This window comes from Mustela nivalis, assembly GCF_964662115.1.
Source record: "Mustela nivalis genome assembly, chromosome: 1".
Classification (NCBI taxonomy): Eukaryota; Metazoa; Chordata; class Mammalia; order Carnivora; family Mustelidae; genus Mustela; species Mustela nivalis.
In genome coordinates this window covers 66,211,701-66,229,595 of record NC_139020.1, presented here as the reverse complement: position 1 = coordinate 66,229,595, position 17,895 = coordinate 66,211,701, and the positions used below count along the sequence as shown (strand labels likewise).

Here is a 17,895-nt window from a genome sequence, read left to right as displayed (position 1 = left end):
AGTAGGAGGGGGAAAGTTGATATGTTATAGCATTCTATATTCCAAAGGAAAAATACTCTGAGGTAAAATTATTATATCAAAAATACTTAAGAAACATTAATAATTTTTCTGACCCAGATCATACTATCGTCAGCTTCAATCCTCTATAAGCTTACATAAGACTACAAAAACTTATCTCCCAAGAGAAAGACAAGTTCAGCACATTCATAATATCATTATAGCCTAGAACTTTTTGTTGTAAATTCTATGTCCTTCTTGTATCCTATATGATCCTTTGAAAAGTTATTTACATAAAAGCAAAAGTAAGATTATAAGAAGATAATTTCTGGAAAGGTAGAGGCTTACTTTCACTTAAAGTGGCCAATTTAAGTAATAATTTACATGAAGAGATACTATCTGGGGCTTACTATGTGCCAGTTCCCTTGCCAAAGTATTTATGTTAACTCTTTTAATTTTATAAAGCAGGTATCATTTTTTTTTTCAATTTACACATGGTGAAATAGACCTAAAGAAACTGATATGCATGCCCAGGTCACACAATTCAAAGCCAGCTTCTATCTAACTACACAACCCATAATCTCAATCACTGTATTACCCCTAACATATGCTATTTATATGGCAATTTAAGGTTTAAGCAAGAAAAGTTCAAAAATTCTTTTGTAAATTTACTCGGAAGATATGAGTTACATAAAATTTAAAAGTAATTATTCCATTTCCATATATTGCTTTATTCCCATTGGTAGCACAATGCTTTGCATAAAGTAGATACTCAATATCTATTGAATGAATAAGTAATGTCATTACATATTCCCACTTTGTATTCTTTCTAAACCATGAAGTTTATTTGGTCTTTCAGTAATGTGTGATCACAATGAGAGAAGCTCTAGAAGACATAAAAGCTGAACAGATGTATACAATGTTACCCTTTACTTAAAGGAACTTTAAAAACTGCAAGATAAGGAAGACTGAAATAAATGAATGTTAATAATATTGTTTGGAACTTCTAAGATTTAGTTTTTATGTATATATACACTATACTAACCTAAGATATGTGTGTTTAAAACTATTATTTGTTTTCTAAATAATACGTATTATTATTTAGGGTTACAGATAATTGTTGGCTAGAGTAATCATTAGACATATCATAAAGGACATAAGATATAAGCTGTACCTCAAGATAAGTAAGATTAGTTAAATAAAACAGATAACATGAAACTCTGGGCTTATGTTTTCTCTCACTGTATTCTTCATTACTAGGTAAACACTTTTTTTTTTTTTTTTCGGCCAGCATTCAGTAGAGACAGAAAGAAAACACTTGTCATCTTCTTCTTTGCTTATTCTCACTTTTATAGATGGCTCAGTGGAAATGCCACTTAAGGCTTCTTCTATGTGTTAACTTGATGAGCCTCAGTCAATTTAAAGTTCTCTCAGACTTCTCTGTTACGAATGGTGTGGGCAGAGAGAGAATCTCCAGCCTTAACCCTTCTTCCTATCTTACTGAATTTCTACCTACTAAAGAAGACAAATAGAAAAATAACAGCTACAACACAAAAGCAAAATAAGTACCATAAAAGAAGTATACTTATTGTACAAAAGAGTAGGCATATAAAACCAGCTTGCTATTAGAGGGCGTCAGTCTATTATTGAAGAGCTGGATTTGAATAAATTTAATGGATAAGTATCCAATTCTTTTAACTTCATTATACCCTACTCCTTTTTTTAAAAAGAGCTTTAAGAGTTTACTAAACACACACACACACACGCACACACACACACACACACAAATACAACTAATTCAAGAAGAATTTTAAAAGATAGAAAACAAAATATGGAAGATAAAACACTAACTGGTTTGGTCAACTCATGGCTGTGATCGAGTTTCTCCAAAACAAAAAAAAGAGAAAGAAAACCCAAAAAGCTGGGTACCAACATGAAAAAAGGAAAAACAGCAGCTACTCAAGGAATTAAAAGGCTATATCCTCATATCAAACTCTGAGGGTTTTCTCTGTAAGAGATTATTTAGAAATATTGATGTAATAAAATAAAAATTTCACAGCTGATATGTAAATTCATATAGTTATTTCTGAAAATTATCTTGGATTTACAAAGCAAAACTTTCAATTCATCTATGGCTATTTAAGGGGCTACTTTCGTAGTTGAAATAGTTTTACAGTGGCTAAAAAGTTAATGGGATTTGATATGCGAAATAGGAAAGAAAGGAGTTCATGATAAGGAATTAGCTGGAGCAAAGGCTTTAAGGTAGGAAATAAATAATATGTTTAGGAAATAGTAATATGTCTGAAGTGTGAGGAGTGTATAGAAGCATACATTGCATTAAACTAAAGGGAAAAGATAACATCAGGGCCTTGAATCTCAAGTAGAGGAAAAAAAAAACTTGTATTGTTGATAACTGGGAGCCATTCAGAGGTTCTGAGGTAGAGAATTATATGATCTATGGCTTAAAATGATAATCTTATTAGTGAAAAATACTGAAAAGGTAAGATATCAGAGGAAATGCAATTAGTTAAAAGGCTACCATAGTCTTTTAGGCAAAACGTAACAACCTAGACTAGGACATTGAATGTGGGACTGAAAAAAGAGAAGAAATGAATGAGGGACAATATAAAAACAGAACTAAGAGACTACAAAACTGATAGCATATGAGATATAGAGAAGAAAGGATCAAATATGACTCTAAGGGGGCACCTGGGTGGCTCAGTGAGTTAAAGCCTCTGCCTTTGGCTCAGGTTGTGACCCAAGGGTCCTGGGATCGAACCCCACATCGGGATCTCGGCTCAGTGGCAAGCCTGCTTCCCCCTTCTCACTCTGCCTGCCTCTCTGCCTACTTGTGATCTCTATCTGTAAAATAAATAAATAAAATCTTAAAACACACACACACACACACACACACACACAAATATGACTCTAATGGTTAAAAACAAATAATTTTGAAAAAATTTAAGATTAAAAACTTTTTTTAAAATTTAAAATAAAAAAAAATTTAAAACTGAAAAAGAAAACAGAAAAGTTTAGATCTTTAAGTATAAATTCAGTACCAATGAGATATTTATCTGGTCTTATGCAATAGATCATTAGATATATGGATCAAGAGGTTAGGGGAAAAGTAAAGGTGAGAGATACAAGGACTTCAAATTTATTAGAATAAAAATTTATATTTGAAATGATGGGAGAAGATATAAATGCAACCTGGAGGTGAAATGAAGAAGGTAAAGACATAAAATACTCGAGTATCTATAATTTAAAAGAAAGCTAAGAAAAGAATCAGTGATGGAAAAAGGAAGGGTGAAAAATGAGGTAGAAAGACAAAAACAAGGGAAGAAACCATTTTGGGGAAGAAACCATTTTTAGGAAGGAGGGGCTGATGTAAAGCCACAGGTTTAATGAGGAACTTAAAAGACTATGAATGGGTAACTATGTATAGTAATCAAGAGATCACTGTATTGTAATCAAGAGAAACCACTTCATAATAGTATTAAGTGAATTGGGGGAAATCAGAGGGGAGATGAACCATGAAAGACTATGGACCGAGAAACAAACTAAGGGTTTTGGAAGGGAGTGGGCTGAGGGGATGGCTGAGCTCAGTGGTGGTTATTAAGGATAGCACGTATTGCATGGAGGACTGGGTATGTTGCATAAACAATGAATCTTGGAACACTGAAAAAATAAAATTAAATTTAGAAAAAGAAAAGAAAAAATTTTCTAAATATGAGAGGTAATGTGCTGAAGAAAGTTTTAAAAGTTTGGCAGTAAAATCATGTATATAACTAACTCCTAAACTCCTAAAATCATGTATATAACTAACTAACTAAAATGATAGGATGTATAATTATGCATTAAAGTAAATAGATTGTATGCATATATACATGCATATGTGTAAGTCAATATTTAAAACTATTTCTAGGTATAAAGTAGGTATAGTGTAGTACTCTACTTACTTAAATATCACTAATGCTTATTTAAACACTTCATTGCAAAATTACTTTCACTCACTTTTTAAGGTTAGAAAGTCTTCCTTTTACAGTGTTTTAGGCCACAAAAAAACTAGTTGAGGGGCACCTCGGTGGCTCAGTGGGTTAAGCCTCTGCCTTGGGCTCAGGTCATGATCTCAGGGTTCTGGGATGGAGCCCTTTATCAGGCTCTCTGCTCAGCAGGAGACTTGCCTGCCTCTCTGCAAACTACTTGTGATTTCTCTCTCTGTCAAATAAATAAATTTAAAAAGAAGGAGAAGGAGAAGAAGAAAAGAAGAAGAAGAAGAAGAAGAAGAAGAAGAAGAAGAAGAAGAAGAAGAAGAAGAAGAAGAAGAGGAAGAAGAAGAGAGGAGGAGGAGGAGGAGGAGGGAGGAGGAGGAGGAGGAGGAGGAGGAGGAGGAGGAAGAGGAAGAAGAAGAAAGAAGAAAGAAGAAAGAAGAGGAGGAGGAGGAGGAGAAGTAGTAATAGTAGTAGTAGTAGTAGTAGTATTTTGGGCATCTGTGGGTTAAAGCCTCTGCCTTCGACTCATGTCATGATCCCAGAATTCTGGGATCGAGCCCCGCATCGGGCTCTCTGCTCAGCAGGGAGCCTGCTTCTTCCTCTCTCTGCCTGCTTCTCTGCCTACTTGTGATCTTTCTCTGTCAAATAAATAAATAAAACCTTTAAAAACAAAAAACTAGTTGTTTTATCATTTTCTCTGTATGTCCTTTTTAGAAGACATACTCTTTCCAATTGGTTATTAAGATAATATTTGTACTCTTATCTAGTTACTAGTCTTAAGAGAGGAAGCAATAACTAATATCATCTTTGTATTTTGTATTTTAATAAAAGAAAAATCTAGCTTAGCTCCCTAGGACCTTCTTTCCTTATGATTCAAGATGCCCTAGAAGTTGATCACAAAGAGCATAATTATAAGACATCACCTGCCAGAATATTTTCCACCAGTCATTACCAGATTATCCAATTGCTGTATCATTTACCACCGAACTCTTTCTCACTACAAGAAGTATCTTGTATATACCATAAAATCTTAGTTTCCCAGAACTCTTAAGAAATGAATTGGGGGTGTGTATACTTATGAGATATCCAAAGGCATATATCTTTAAGCACCAAAACTTAAAAATGCAACTGTTATGAGGGGATGGGAGGTGGCACACAAAGAAATGTGTTTTAAAAATTTTTTTCTTCCTATTATATCAGTGGTGCCTTAAATTCTTCTGCATTCTTCTCATATAAGTGCAGGTGATACCAGATAATGATTATTGGCCTGTATTTTCTTCCTATCTCTCCTTACTCTACCATTTTTTAAATTGAATTAAGAGTTTACATGATCACATTTATTCCCAAAATTACAAGAGGTAATTACAATTTTTCACTTTTTGCCCCAGTCTATCTTCACATTAACTTCCTCTGAATGGGGAAATCCTTAATGGCCTAGAATCAATCTTTGAACAACTAAAGTAAAAACCTAATTAAATCTCAACTATGTACAATAAAACTCACTTTAAGATCTTACCCTTGTTATTAAGGTTTACCATTTACAAAATCAATATTTATTCTGAGAAGGGAAGTATTATATGATAAGGCCTTTCAAAGTGATCTCTTAAGTTTTCTGTCACAGAAAAAGAATTTTCTAAGAAAGGTGTGAATAGTGTCTTTAAAGATTTTAAGGACAATGAGGCAAGACATAATAACCATATAACCTAACATAAGCAAAAAGAGAGGTAATAAGCACCAATGTAAATTAAGATGCCAAAAAGGACCCCAAAATAGTCAATCAAGGCAGAATTCTCATTCAGGAGAACAATCCAGAGATGGAACCCAGGCAAATGCCAGGAGGCAATATGAAACACTGGGTCAGACCCGAACAGTTACCCAATGTTAAAAGTATTTGTAACATACAAAGCTTACAAGTAGAAAACAGGTACAAAGTCATAATATTCTTTTCAAATATTTCAGTAGAAGTGACTTACCTCATCATAATAAACTCTTAGTTCTGCTCTTTTAGATTTCAAGTCCCAGAATACTACAGTACCATTTTCATAACCTATCAGCAGCTGGAAAACATTAGAATAATCATTTTTATAATTCTAACATTAATTTTAACTTGTTCCAAATAAAGTTTAATGTTAATACAATAAAGTAAAATCATATTGTAAAATACAATTATATTTAGAATGCCAATTTTTTCAGAACCTGAATATAAATTTCCTACATTTTAAAAAAATGGCAAATAAACTCTGCTTCAATAAATATTCCCAATGAAATCATCCTCATTCCCAATTTTCAAGAGAAATTGAGGAAATGTGTGTGTTTGTGTGTGTGTCTGTGTGTATACACATATGTACATAAAAATAAATAAGAAAATTGGAACAAAATAAAAATGGCATAGAAAATGAAGATGAAATAAAGGATGAAATGGGATAACTTTAATAACCAATGTATATGCAATTCAGTCCTATGCATTTAAAAAATATAGCATACATTTGGCTTATTTCTTTATTTTAAAATCCTATTTTCTCTTTGACTTATGTCAGTATATTAAACTGGTGATTTATGAACCCTCAGAAGTGGATAAGGTATTCTAGAGATATGCATCATTAAAAATGGTTATTTATTTATAAATCAATAAATAAGACAACAAAATACTTGGGTTAATTTTAAAATAGAAGTATTTGAGAGCAGATAATGATTAATAGATAATCATATTCAAGATTCACTCAGTTAAATACCGCTAGCCATGTAGATGATTTTTATTATCATATAATTCTGAGTTATATTTGTAGTTATATTTTATTAAATTTACTGTATCATTAGTTTAAAAACACAGGAAGGATAAAAAGATTATCAAATAATGATAAATGATAAAATTTCAAATGATATATCTGATAAGGGGTTAATATCCAAAAAGAATATCAAATAATGATAAAAAGATTATCAAATAATGATAATAATGATAAATAGTGATAATATTCAGGCAGGCCCATGAATTTGCCTTAAGATGATTTTCCTGAAATCCATTAGTAGTATTTCTCTGATGAAAATTCCTACACAATGCATAAAAATGTTCCAATAATTCCAAAACACTAGTGGTAAAAATAGAAAATAGACAGTGGCAACTGGACATAATAAAATAAAATAAAATAAAAAAAGAAAAATTTACTCCTAAAAAGAAATAAAACAAAATAAAATAAAATTGATGTTTAAAACTTCAAAAAAAAAAAAAAAAAAAGGTATGGGGATTAAAAAAAAAGAAAAAGAAAATCGTGTGGTGGTTGTAAGCTACTCCTATATAGCATCCTGAGACCTAACCATTTACCTGAACATTTTATAACAGAACACAAAAATTGACAAAAACAAATGAGCTAGTTTTAAAAGGAAATTTAAAAATTCCAGCTAACAGGTCATGAAATCAATGTATATTTTTTGAAGTTTTAACATATTTAAAGATTTTATTTTTACTATTTTTTATCTTTATTTTTTAACCAACATTTTTTAAGTATAGTTGATCCAGAATGTTACATTAGTTTCAGATGTAAAACATAGTGATTCAACTTCTATGTTATTCTGTGCTCACCATAAATGTAGCCACCATCTGCCACCATACAACTTTATTATAGTATCATTCCTGGGACTTATTCATTCAATAACTGGAAGACTGGATCTTCCACTTCCCATCACCCATTTTGCCCATTCCCTACCTTTCTACTCTCTGGCAACCATCAATTTGTTCTCTGTACTTACAGATTCTGTTTTTTTGTTTATTCATTTGATTTTTTAGATTCCGCATATAAGTAAAATCATATTTGTCTTTTCTAATATGAATTTAGCACAATACCCTCTAGGTCCATCCAAGTTGCCACAAACATAACACTCTCCTTTTTTTATGACTGCATAATGTTCCATTAAGAAATTACACATCTTCTTTATCCTTTTGTGTACTGATGGGCCCTTAGGTTGCTTCAATATCTTGGCTATTGTCAATAATACTGCAATAAACATAGGGGTGCATCTATCTTTTTGAATTAATGTTTTTGTTTTCTTTGGGTAAATACCCAGAGTGGAATTATTGAATCCTATTAGTATTACTATTTTTAATTTTCAAGGGTAACCTACTGAATGGGAGAAGGTATTTTCAAATGATATATCTGATAAGGGGTTAATATCCAAAATATATAAGGAACTTACAACTCAACACCAAAAAACAATCTGATTAAGAGGCACCTGGGTGGTTCAATGATTAAGTGTCTGCCTTCAGCTCAGGTCATAATCTTAGGATCCTGGGATCGAGCCCCATGACAGGCTCCCTGCCCAGTGGGGAGTCTGCTTCTCCCTCTCCTTTTGTTCCTCCCCCCTTCTCATGCTCTCTCTTATTCCAAATAAATAATTTTTTTAAAAAGCACAATAATCCAATTGAGAATAGGCAGAGGACTTAGACATTATCTCAGAAAAGACATATAGATAGCCAACAGACACATAAGATAGTCAACATCACCAGTCATCAGGGAAATGCAAATCAAAACCACAATGAGATATCACCTTACACCTGTCAGAATGGCTTAAATAGAAATTTCATCATTAAATCACATACAATTTGAAAACTGATTTGACAAAAAAATTGAGCTTCTTTACATACTAAATTAAATGGCATAATCACTTGCTAAATTCAAAGTCAAAATTTAGTGTAAACTTTAAAAATATTTGTTAAAATTTATATAATGTCATAAATACTGTAGTAAGATGCATTTTAACTTCAAATCAGCTCTTTTTACATACTAGAGAAAATGATGTATCATTAAACCAGTTCCTATGGAATCCAAGGAGAGGAGATCTGTAAGTCCAAAAAGTTTGGAAAATCTCACTTAGCAAGAGAATAATATGACCTTTTAAAATTTGAGCCCTAAGATGTAAAGAAGTAATAATCTAAAATGCTATTATATTTTTTCATAGAAACATCTGAAAGATAAAACTTGCTTTGTTTATAAAACACTAGTAATAACTACAGTAAATAACAAAATATAAACTGTATAACCTCAAAATGTAAGTTATTGAGATAGCTATACAACATTATGATATAGGAAGTATGAAAAAATATTAGAATCACTTAGGGAATTGAGAAAGAGAAAAGAAATTCCTGAAATCTAGGAGACATCTGACAGGATTACTCTGTGACTATGATAAGACAAATACAAAATCATGCTGCAATCATGTCCGACCACAACAAAACATGAGTATCACCTTGGTCACAAAAATATATTATATATTACATATGTTTATATATAATTGTATATTATATTCTTATATAATACGTATATATAATTTTTAAAATTTATCTCTCACAATAGAATTTAAGTACTGTGAAGGCAAAGAAGTAAGGTGACTTCCTGTTTACTATATCATCAGGACCTGGAACAGTATCTAAAGAAAATAAGTACCTGATAAATATCTGTTAAATTAATTATTAAATACCACAAAATCAAAATCACAGATACATATTTCCTAACAACTATGAAATAAAATTTGAAGTCACTAACAAAAATATTTTGGAAACTAAAAAATATATTCTAAGTAATTATGGTCAAAGAAGAAATTATACTGAAAAGTATGAAACAGAATAAAAATTCCTTATATTAAAAGTTATGGGATACAGATTTAACTTCAGCAAGAGGGAAATTTATTATTTTATAAAAGCATATGAAAAGAAGAAAAAAATTTTAAATAAATTTCTTTTATCAGGAATAGGTGTTTAATTTTTAATAAATATTTTTTTATTGAAGACTACATAGAGAAAAGCACACAAACTGTGGATGTCTTTAGCAAATTATGAAGTTGAATATACCTGTGAAAATTCTACTTGGATCAAAAAATGTAATAGAAAATCAAGGAATAGAAAAAAACAATCCAAGATACTCAGAAGCCTATTTCATACCCTTAACCAATCAACATTTCCATCTGCTTTTTATCTTCTCTTTTAAAGACTTTTAACTATAGGTTATTGGTATCTGTTTTTACATTTTATGAGTAGAATTATATATAACATATCCTTTTCTGTCCTGCTCCTATTTCTAATCATGGTGTTTATAGCAATAATTCATTCACTTTTATTATTGTTATAGTATTTCATTGTTTGGGTAGGACAATACATAATTTATTTATTTTATGGGTAATATAATAACATTACTGTAAACAAATTTGTATATGTCTTTTAGAGAATATATATATGAATTTCTGTCAGGTATACACTGATTCATGGGGTAAGAGTATGTTTAACTTTAATAGATACTGCCAAACAGTTTTCCAAAGTGGTTGTACCAATTTTGATTTCCATAAGCTGCACATCAAAGCTCCAATTCATTTTCATCTTTTTAAAATAATTAATATTGTTAATATTAATAATTAATATTTTTAACTCCAATGTTAAACTGGAGTATGATATAAATCTTTGTCTTATTTCAGAATGTAGGTGGAAAGCTTATTAATTCATCATTAAGGAGGGTATTTTCATAGTTCTGGGTAATTAAGTTCAGATTAACAAAGTTCGTTTCTTCTAGTGTAACAAGAAATTTTTATCACAAAGGGAAGTTGATTTTTGTCAAACACTTTTCTATCTTTTTATTGTTAAACACTTTTTTCTCTATATTTGTAAATAACAAAATTCCACTGATTTTTAAAAATTATTTAAATTCAAATAAAATTTAAATTTAAATTGCATATAGTACAATATTGGTTTTGGGATAGAATTCAGTAATTCGTCACTTATATACAATTTACATACTTACATACAGTGCTCATCATAACAAGTGCCCTCCTTAATAGTTATCATCCATCTAGCCAATCCCCCACACCATCTCCCTCCATCAACCCTCATCTTATTCTCTATTGTTGAGAGTCCCTCAAGGTTTCTTTCACTCACTTCTATCTGTTGGGAGATTGTTTTTTTTATTATTACTGATTCAATTTCTTTGTTTTTTTTATCAGTCTGTTCAAATTTTCTATTTCTTCCTGTTTCAGTTTTGGTAGTTTGTATGTTTCTAGGAATTTACCCATTTCTTCCAGATTGACCAATCTGTTGGCATATAATTTTTCACAATATTCTCTTGGATTTCTGTGGTGTTGTTTGTGATTTCTGCTCTTTCATTGGTAATTTTATTTATCTGGACCCTTTATCTTTTTTCTTTTTGTTAAGTCTGGCTAGGGGTTTATCCAATTAATGATTCATCTGAAGAACCAGCTCTTAGTTTTGTTGATATGTTCTAATGATTCTTTTGTTTCTACATCATTTATTTCTGCTCTAATCTCTATTATTTTCATTCTGCTGGATTTAGGCTTTATTTGCTGTTCCTCTTCTAGCTCCTTTAGGTGTAAGGTTATGTCATATATTTGAGACTTATCTTGTTTCTTGAGGTAGGCTTCTATTGCAATATACTTCCTCCTTAGGATTGCCTTTGCTGCATCCTAAAGGTTTTGGACTGTTGTGTTTTCATTTTCATTTGTTTCCATGTGCTCTTTTATTTGATCTTAAATATCCTAGTTAACCCATTCAATCTGTAGTAGGATGTTCTTTAACCCTCATGTATTTGTGGTCTTTTCAAGTTTTCTTGTGGTTGCCTTTAAGTTTCATAGTGTTGTCTGAAAATATGTATGGTATGGCCACAATTTTTTTATTTGTTGAGGCCTTATTTGTCACCTATTAGGTGATCTATTCTGGAGAATGTTCTGCTTGCTCTCAAAAAGAATGTGTATTCGGCTGCTTTAGGATGAAATGTTCTGAATGTATCTCTTAAGTCCATCTGGTCCAGCACATCATTCAAAGCATTGTTTTCTGTTGATTTTCTGCTTAAGATGATCTGTCCATTGATGTAAGTGGGGTGTTAAAGTTCCCTACTACTATTGTATTATTATCAATGAGTTTCTTTATGCTTATTATTGATTTATATATTTGGATGCTATGAAGTTGGGGGCACAAGTATTCATAATTATTAGACCTTCTTGATGGATGAACTCCTTAAGATATAATGGCCTTCCTTGTTTCTTGATACATACAGTTTTTGTTTTAAAATCTAGTTTGTCTGATGTAGGTATGGCTAAGCCAGCTTTCCTTTGATATCCATTAATATGATTGATGGTTCTCTATCCCCTCACATTCCATCAGCAGGTGTTTTAAAGTCTAAAATGAATTTCTTGTAGGCAGCACATAAGTAGATCTTGTTTTTTTAATCAATTCTGATACCCTCTATCTTTTGTTTAGAGTGTTTCATCCATTTATGTTCAGAGTGATTTTTGAAAGATATAAATTTAGTGCTACTGTTTTACCTGTAAAGTCGGTGTTTCTGGTGATTTTCTCTATTCCTTTCTAGTCTTTGTTACTTTTGGACTTTTTAAGAGTTTTTGGTCTTTTTAAGAGTCCCCTTTAATATTTCTTGCCGGGCTGATGTAGTGTTCACAAACTCCTTTAGTTTTTGTTTGTCTGGGAAACTCTCTCTGTCCTATTCTGAATGACAGCCTTGCTGGATGAAGTATTCTTGGCTAAATATTTTTCCCATTCAGCACATTGACTATATCCACTGATTTTGAAAAGTCAATTTTGTATTCCTGGGAAGCATGCAAAGTGGTTGTATTCCTTTTGTCTTCTTTGATTATTGATCAGACTTGCCAAAGATGCATCAGTTTTATTAGTATTTTTTAAAAAGATTATTTTAGAGAGAGAAAGAGTACAAGGGGAAAGGGGCAGAAGAAGAAGAAGAAGGAAAGTAGACTCTACACTGAGGATGGGTCCCAATGCAGGGCTTGATCTCATGACCCTAAGATCATGACTTGAGCTGAAACCAAGACTTGGACACTTAATTGAGTCACCCAGGTGCCTAAGTTTTATTAGTATTTTTACAGAATTGTTTTGTTTTTGCTAATGTACAATATTTTTCTTTTCTATTTCTTTTACTGTTTGCTGTCTTTATTTTGCATTAGAATTCTCTAGAGAAATAGAACCAATAGGATGTATCTAAACAGAAAGAAATTTATTATAAGAAGTTGGCTCAGGGGATTGCAAAGGCTGACTAGTCCCTGGATCTGCAGGACTAGCTGGCAAGCTGGAAATCAATAATGTAATTTTAGTCTGAGTATAAAGTCATGAGAACTAGAAGAATCAATGGTGTAATCTCAATCTGAAGGCCATCAGGCTCCAGATACAGGAAGAGCTCATGTTTCAGTTCAAGTCCAGGGACAGGAAAAAGCTGATGTCCCAGTTTAAAGCTGTCAGCCTATTTTAACTTGAAGGAAGGTCAGCCTTTTTGTCCTATTCAGGCAACTGATTAGATGAGGCCCACCCACAATAGGGAGAGCAATCTACTTCACTCAGTCTACTTATTTAAATGTTAATCTCGGGGCGCCTGGGTGGCTCAGTGGGTTAAGCCGTTGCCTTCGGCTCAGGTCATGATCTCAGGGTCCTGGGATCGAGTCCCACATCAGGCTCTCTGCTCAGCAGGGAGCCTGCTTCCTCCTCTCTCTGCCTGCTTCTCTGCCTACTTCTCTACCTACGTGTAATCTCTGTCTGTCAAATAAATAAATAAAATCTTAAAAAAAAAAAAAATAAATGTTAATCTCATCCAGAACATCCTCACAGAAACACCCAGAATAATATTTGAACAAATCTCTGAGCACCCCACAGTTTAGCTCATGTTAACACATAAAATTAACCATCATATCTTTATTATCTTTCTTTTAGTTTCTTTGAGTTTATTTCACTATTTTTCTATTTTTACACTAAGATCATTGATTTACAGTTTTTCACTTAGAAAAATCATAACAAAAGGTATATATTTCCCTCTAGGCACAGGTTTAGCTATATTCCACAAGTTTTGACATATCATAGTTCTTCTATAATTTAACCTAAAATATATTCTAACTTCGATACTGATTTCTTCTTTGACATATGTTATGCAGAAGTGTAGCAGTTAATTACTAAGCATTTAGGAAACTTCCTATTTATATTTTACTAACAATCCTGCTAAATTCTCCAGAGGTTAGAGGAAATATTGAATATTATTATAATCCCAAAGAAATTTTTTCAAACAAATTTGAACAAAGAAATTTGTTCAAACAGGATTTATGTTCAACGAATGAACAATTTTGGTAAAAACTCCATGTACACTAGAAAATAATGTATGGTGTAATGTACTATACATTTCAATTATTTTCTTTATGCTCACTAATTACTTCTTTATTTGCTTACTTTTGCTTCCTATGTTTGTGGTGGTATTAGGAAGTAGAAGCTTTGGCGAGTGATTTGATCTTAAAGGTTGAACCCTAAAGAAAATGAGCAATACCCTTATGAAAGAGACTCTACAAAGCTCTATTTCCCTTTTTACGGTGTGAAGACACACTGAGAAGATGGCCATCTAGAATATGGACCCTCACTATACACCAAATCTGCTGGTGCCTTAATCTTGCCTTTCTCCGCTTCAGAACTATGAGAAATAATTGTCATTTAAGTCATCTAGTCTATGGAATTTTGTTATAGCAACCTGAACCAAGGCATCTACTTTGTTTGGTATTAGTATAGCTACAACAGTTTTTTGTTTGTTTTTGCTTAGGGTAAACACACTGTATTTTTTCCTATCCTTTTACATTCAACTTTTCTATAACCTTAAGTTTAGAATGTGTCTCTTGTAACAATATGTTATTTTAACACAGTCTGAAAATCACTATCTTTAGACTATTTGTTCACATGTAATATAATTGCTGTCATACTTTAAAGCAAATCTATTTACTTACATTATATTTGCCCCATCTGTTTAATGTTATTTTTTCCATTGTTGTTTTCTTTTGGGTTAATAATTTTTGTTATCTTAGTTCCCTATTAACTTACCCATTATACTTATATTTATTATTCTTTTAGTATTAACCACATGAATATAAAATGTTTTTATGACTTATTAAACTATAATGTAAATTAGTACTTGTGTTACTTTTTGGACCCTAGAAGAACCTTGGAACTTTAATTCAACAGACTTTATCCTAAATTTGGACCAATTTTTAACTTAAATATATATTATTTTTCAATGTATTACACTCCCAGAAGTAATTATTTTTATAAAATATTCCCTAGACTTACATAATTCTTTACTCTTCCTACATCTCTGTTCTTTTATAATCAATTTCATTCCCATAGAGAATTACAGTTTTTTGACAAGAGCAGATTTGCTATTTATTATTGCAAATTATGTTTGGTTGCTATAATTTCATGACATATTTTTTAAGGGTGTTCTTGTAGAGCATAGAATTCTGGGTAGGCTTTTTTTCTGTAGGTGATTTTTTTTCTGTCAGTACCTTAACATGCTCATTGAATTGTCTTCACATTTCCTATTTTTTGTTAAGATGTGTGATGTTAGTCTTACTTTTTTCTATACTCTGCTTTAGGATTATTCTCTTTGTCTTTGATATGTCTAGGTGAAATTTACTCTTTGTTAAGTTTGCTTTGAGTCTATAGTACATATTTTTTATATCTGTCATCAGTTTGAAAAATTATCATCCATTCATTCTTCAAATAATTGCTCTGTCACATTCTCTTTTTTCTTCCTCTGGGACTCCAATTCATATATATTCCACATTTCATTATGTCCTAATCTATCTTCTTCTTGTTGGCTTACCATGTTTTCATTTGGATATTTTCTTCTGACCTAAATCCCAGGTCACTAATTCTCTCTTCTTCTGTTTATAATCAGTTATTTTGTTTTCAGTTACACTTTTCATTTTTCTGCTGAAACCTCTATCATTTTTATTTATTAAACATTTCAATTATACTTATTTTAAAGTCCATATTTGGTAACTGCTATTTGAATTTCCTGTTGTTCTACCTCTACTTAGTCTGTTCTCTTGTTTCTGGTGAATTCTGATCATTCTGATCATTTTATATACCATGTTATTTTTACTTTCAGTATAGAAGTTAAGTGTGGGAGAAATATAGTGATAAATAAAGGCTCTGGGTGATGTTTTATTCTTCCATAAAGAATTTTTAAAAAATTTTATCAGACAGTTAAACTAAGGTAGATCAACTTAATCCCAAAAGGATTCAGATAATGTTAAGAAAAATTTCAGTTATTTAAAGGACTAGTTTATTTCTGGTTCAACCTTATTTGTAGGGTAAATCCTTTTGGAGTCACACTGAAAGCGTGGAGTGACTATCAGAGACTTTTATTTTTGGCTTGCCCTGAACTCCCTTCCTTACTCACACTACTCTTCTGCCCATAAAACTAGAGAAAACTCTGCTTATCCTCTCAGCCAATAACTTTGGTTACTTAATATCTTAGCATTCTTTTCAAATAGGAAAATAACTAGAAGGGAAAATTGTGGCAAGTGTTTCTGGGTTTCTTTCTGTGGAATCAAGAGCTTACAAATGTTCACTGCCTTGGTTACTCTCTGGTGCCCTCAAACCGATTTTCAAAAATATTTTGTCTAGATTTTGTAGTTCTCCCAGTGGTAGGACTGATCTGAAATAAGATAGCCTTCCATTAACAAAAGTGGAATTACTGTGGATGTTAAACTGTATTCAAAGATATTGTCAGCATTGATAGAGATGATCATATTTTTTTTTCTTAGATCTGTTAATGACAAAATGTATTGATGGATTTTTCTCATAGTAACTATCCTTGCAATGCTAGATAAAACACCATTTATCAGTGTTTTGTTTTTGAATATGATTTTGGAGACTGTGTCCTATAAGATATTTTACTTAAGACTTTTTCATTGATATTAATAAATTCAGTAAATTCATGTTTTCCTCTGTGCAAATTTTTTCAGGCTTAGTTATAACTTATAAAATAAAAACAAGTTTAATATTTTCCTTTCTTAAACTACTCAGAACAGAGGATGGTAACTTTATCACTAAAGGGACAAAGAGTAAATATTTTACACTTTCTAGACTATACAAAATCAAAAAAGAAACAAAACCAAAAATAATTCATTTACAATAACAAGAAATAAACCAGATTTGCCCCATAGGCCATAGTGGCAACCCCTGCTTTAGAATAGTTGATGTAGCATTGTATTATAATAGTACTTTGAAATTTAGTAAAATTTCCTTGTAAAACCACCTGGGACTGGTACTTTTATTTGTGCATAGTAATTAAATAACTTCCTCATTTTCTTAAACTTTCTCTCTTTATTAGTGTCAATGATGATATCAATGATGATAAATTTATTTCTCTGGGAAATTACCAAATTTACCTATGCTTTTAAATGTATCTGTTAGAGTTGTGTAAAATAGTTTAATTTGGATGTTTAAAAATTTCCTTAGTTTTAGTATATTTCTTCTTGTTTTGTGTATCATTTGTGTAACTTTGCTTTCCCCTGCTTTTCTTAATGAGGTCAGATAGTAGTTTGCATTTTTTGTTTATATTCTGTGCAAAGAACCAGCATATTGATTAATTTATAAGACAGCTTAAAAATGGGAGAACTTGGGGTGCCTGGGTGGCTCAGTGGGTTAAAGCCTCTGCCTTTGGCTCAGGTCCTGATCTCAGGGTCCTGGGATCGAGCCCCCACATCAGGATCTCTGCTCAGTGGGGGGCCTGCTTCTTCCTCTCTCTGCCTGCCTTTCTGCCTACTTGTGATCACTGTCAAATAAATGAATAAAATCTTTAAAAAAAAATGGGAGAACTCCCTAAGTTCCCCTTTTATCTTTACATTTCCTTCTTGCTTCTTTTTGTTTATTTTCCTAGTTTTTTTTGTTTCATATTGAATTCATTTAAATTTCTAAATTTTATTCACATAAGTATTAAATGCTATGTATTATTTTATAATTGTTTTTATTTCACAGAAATTTTATTTCATAATTCATATGTAGTACTACAGTATTACAGTATTAATTTTAATATATTTGTCAATTTTGGTTTGTATTTTCTATTTGACCTCA

At 31.5% G+C, this 17,895-nt stretch overlaps 1 protein-coding gene across 7 annotated transcripts in view; it reads right to left on the bottom strand.

Annotated features, from left to right (window-relative positions):
• Positions 1 to 17,895, bottom strand: part of STXBP5L (syntaxin binding protein 5L) — a 451,491-nt gene that overhangs the window by 221,485 nt on the left and 212,111 nt on the right. For all 7 annotated transcript variants that reach the window (XM_082711856.1, XM_082711861.1, XM_082711860.1 and 4 more), the window contains exon 8: positions 5,963 to 6,046. In XM_082711856.1, coding sequence (XP_082567982.1) covers positions 5,963 to 6,046 — 84 coding nt within the window. The remainder of the gene's footprint in view (positions 1 to 5,962; positions 6,047 to 17,895) is intronic.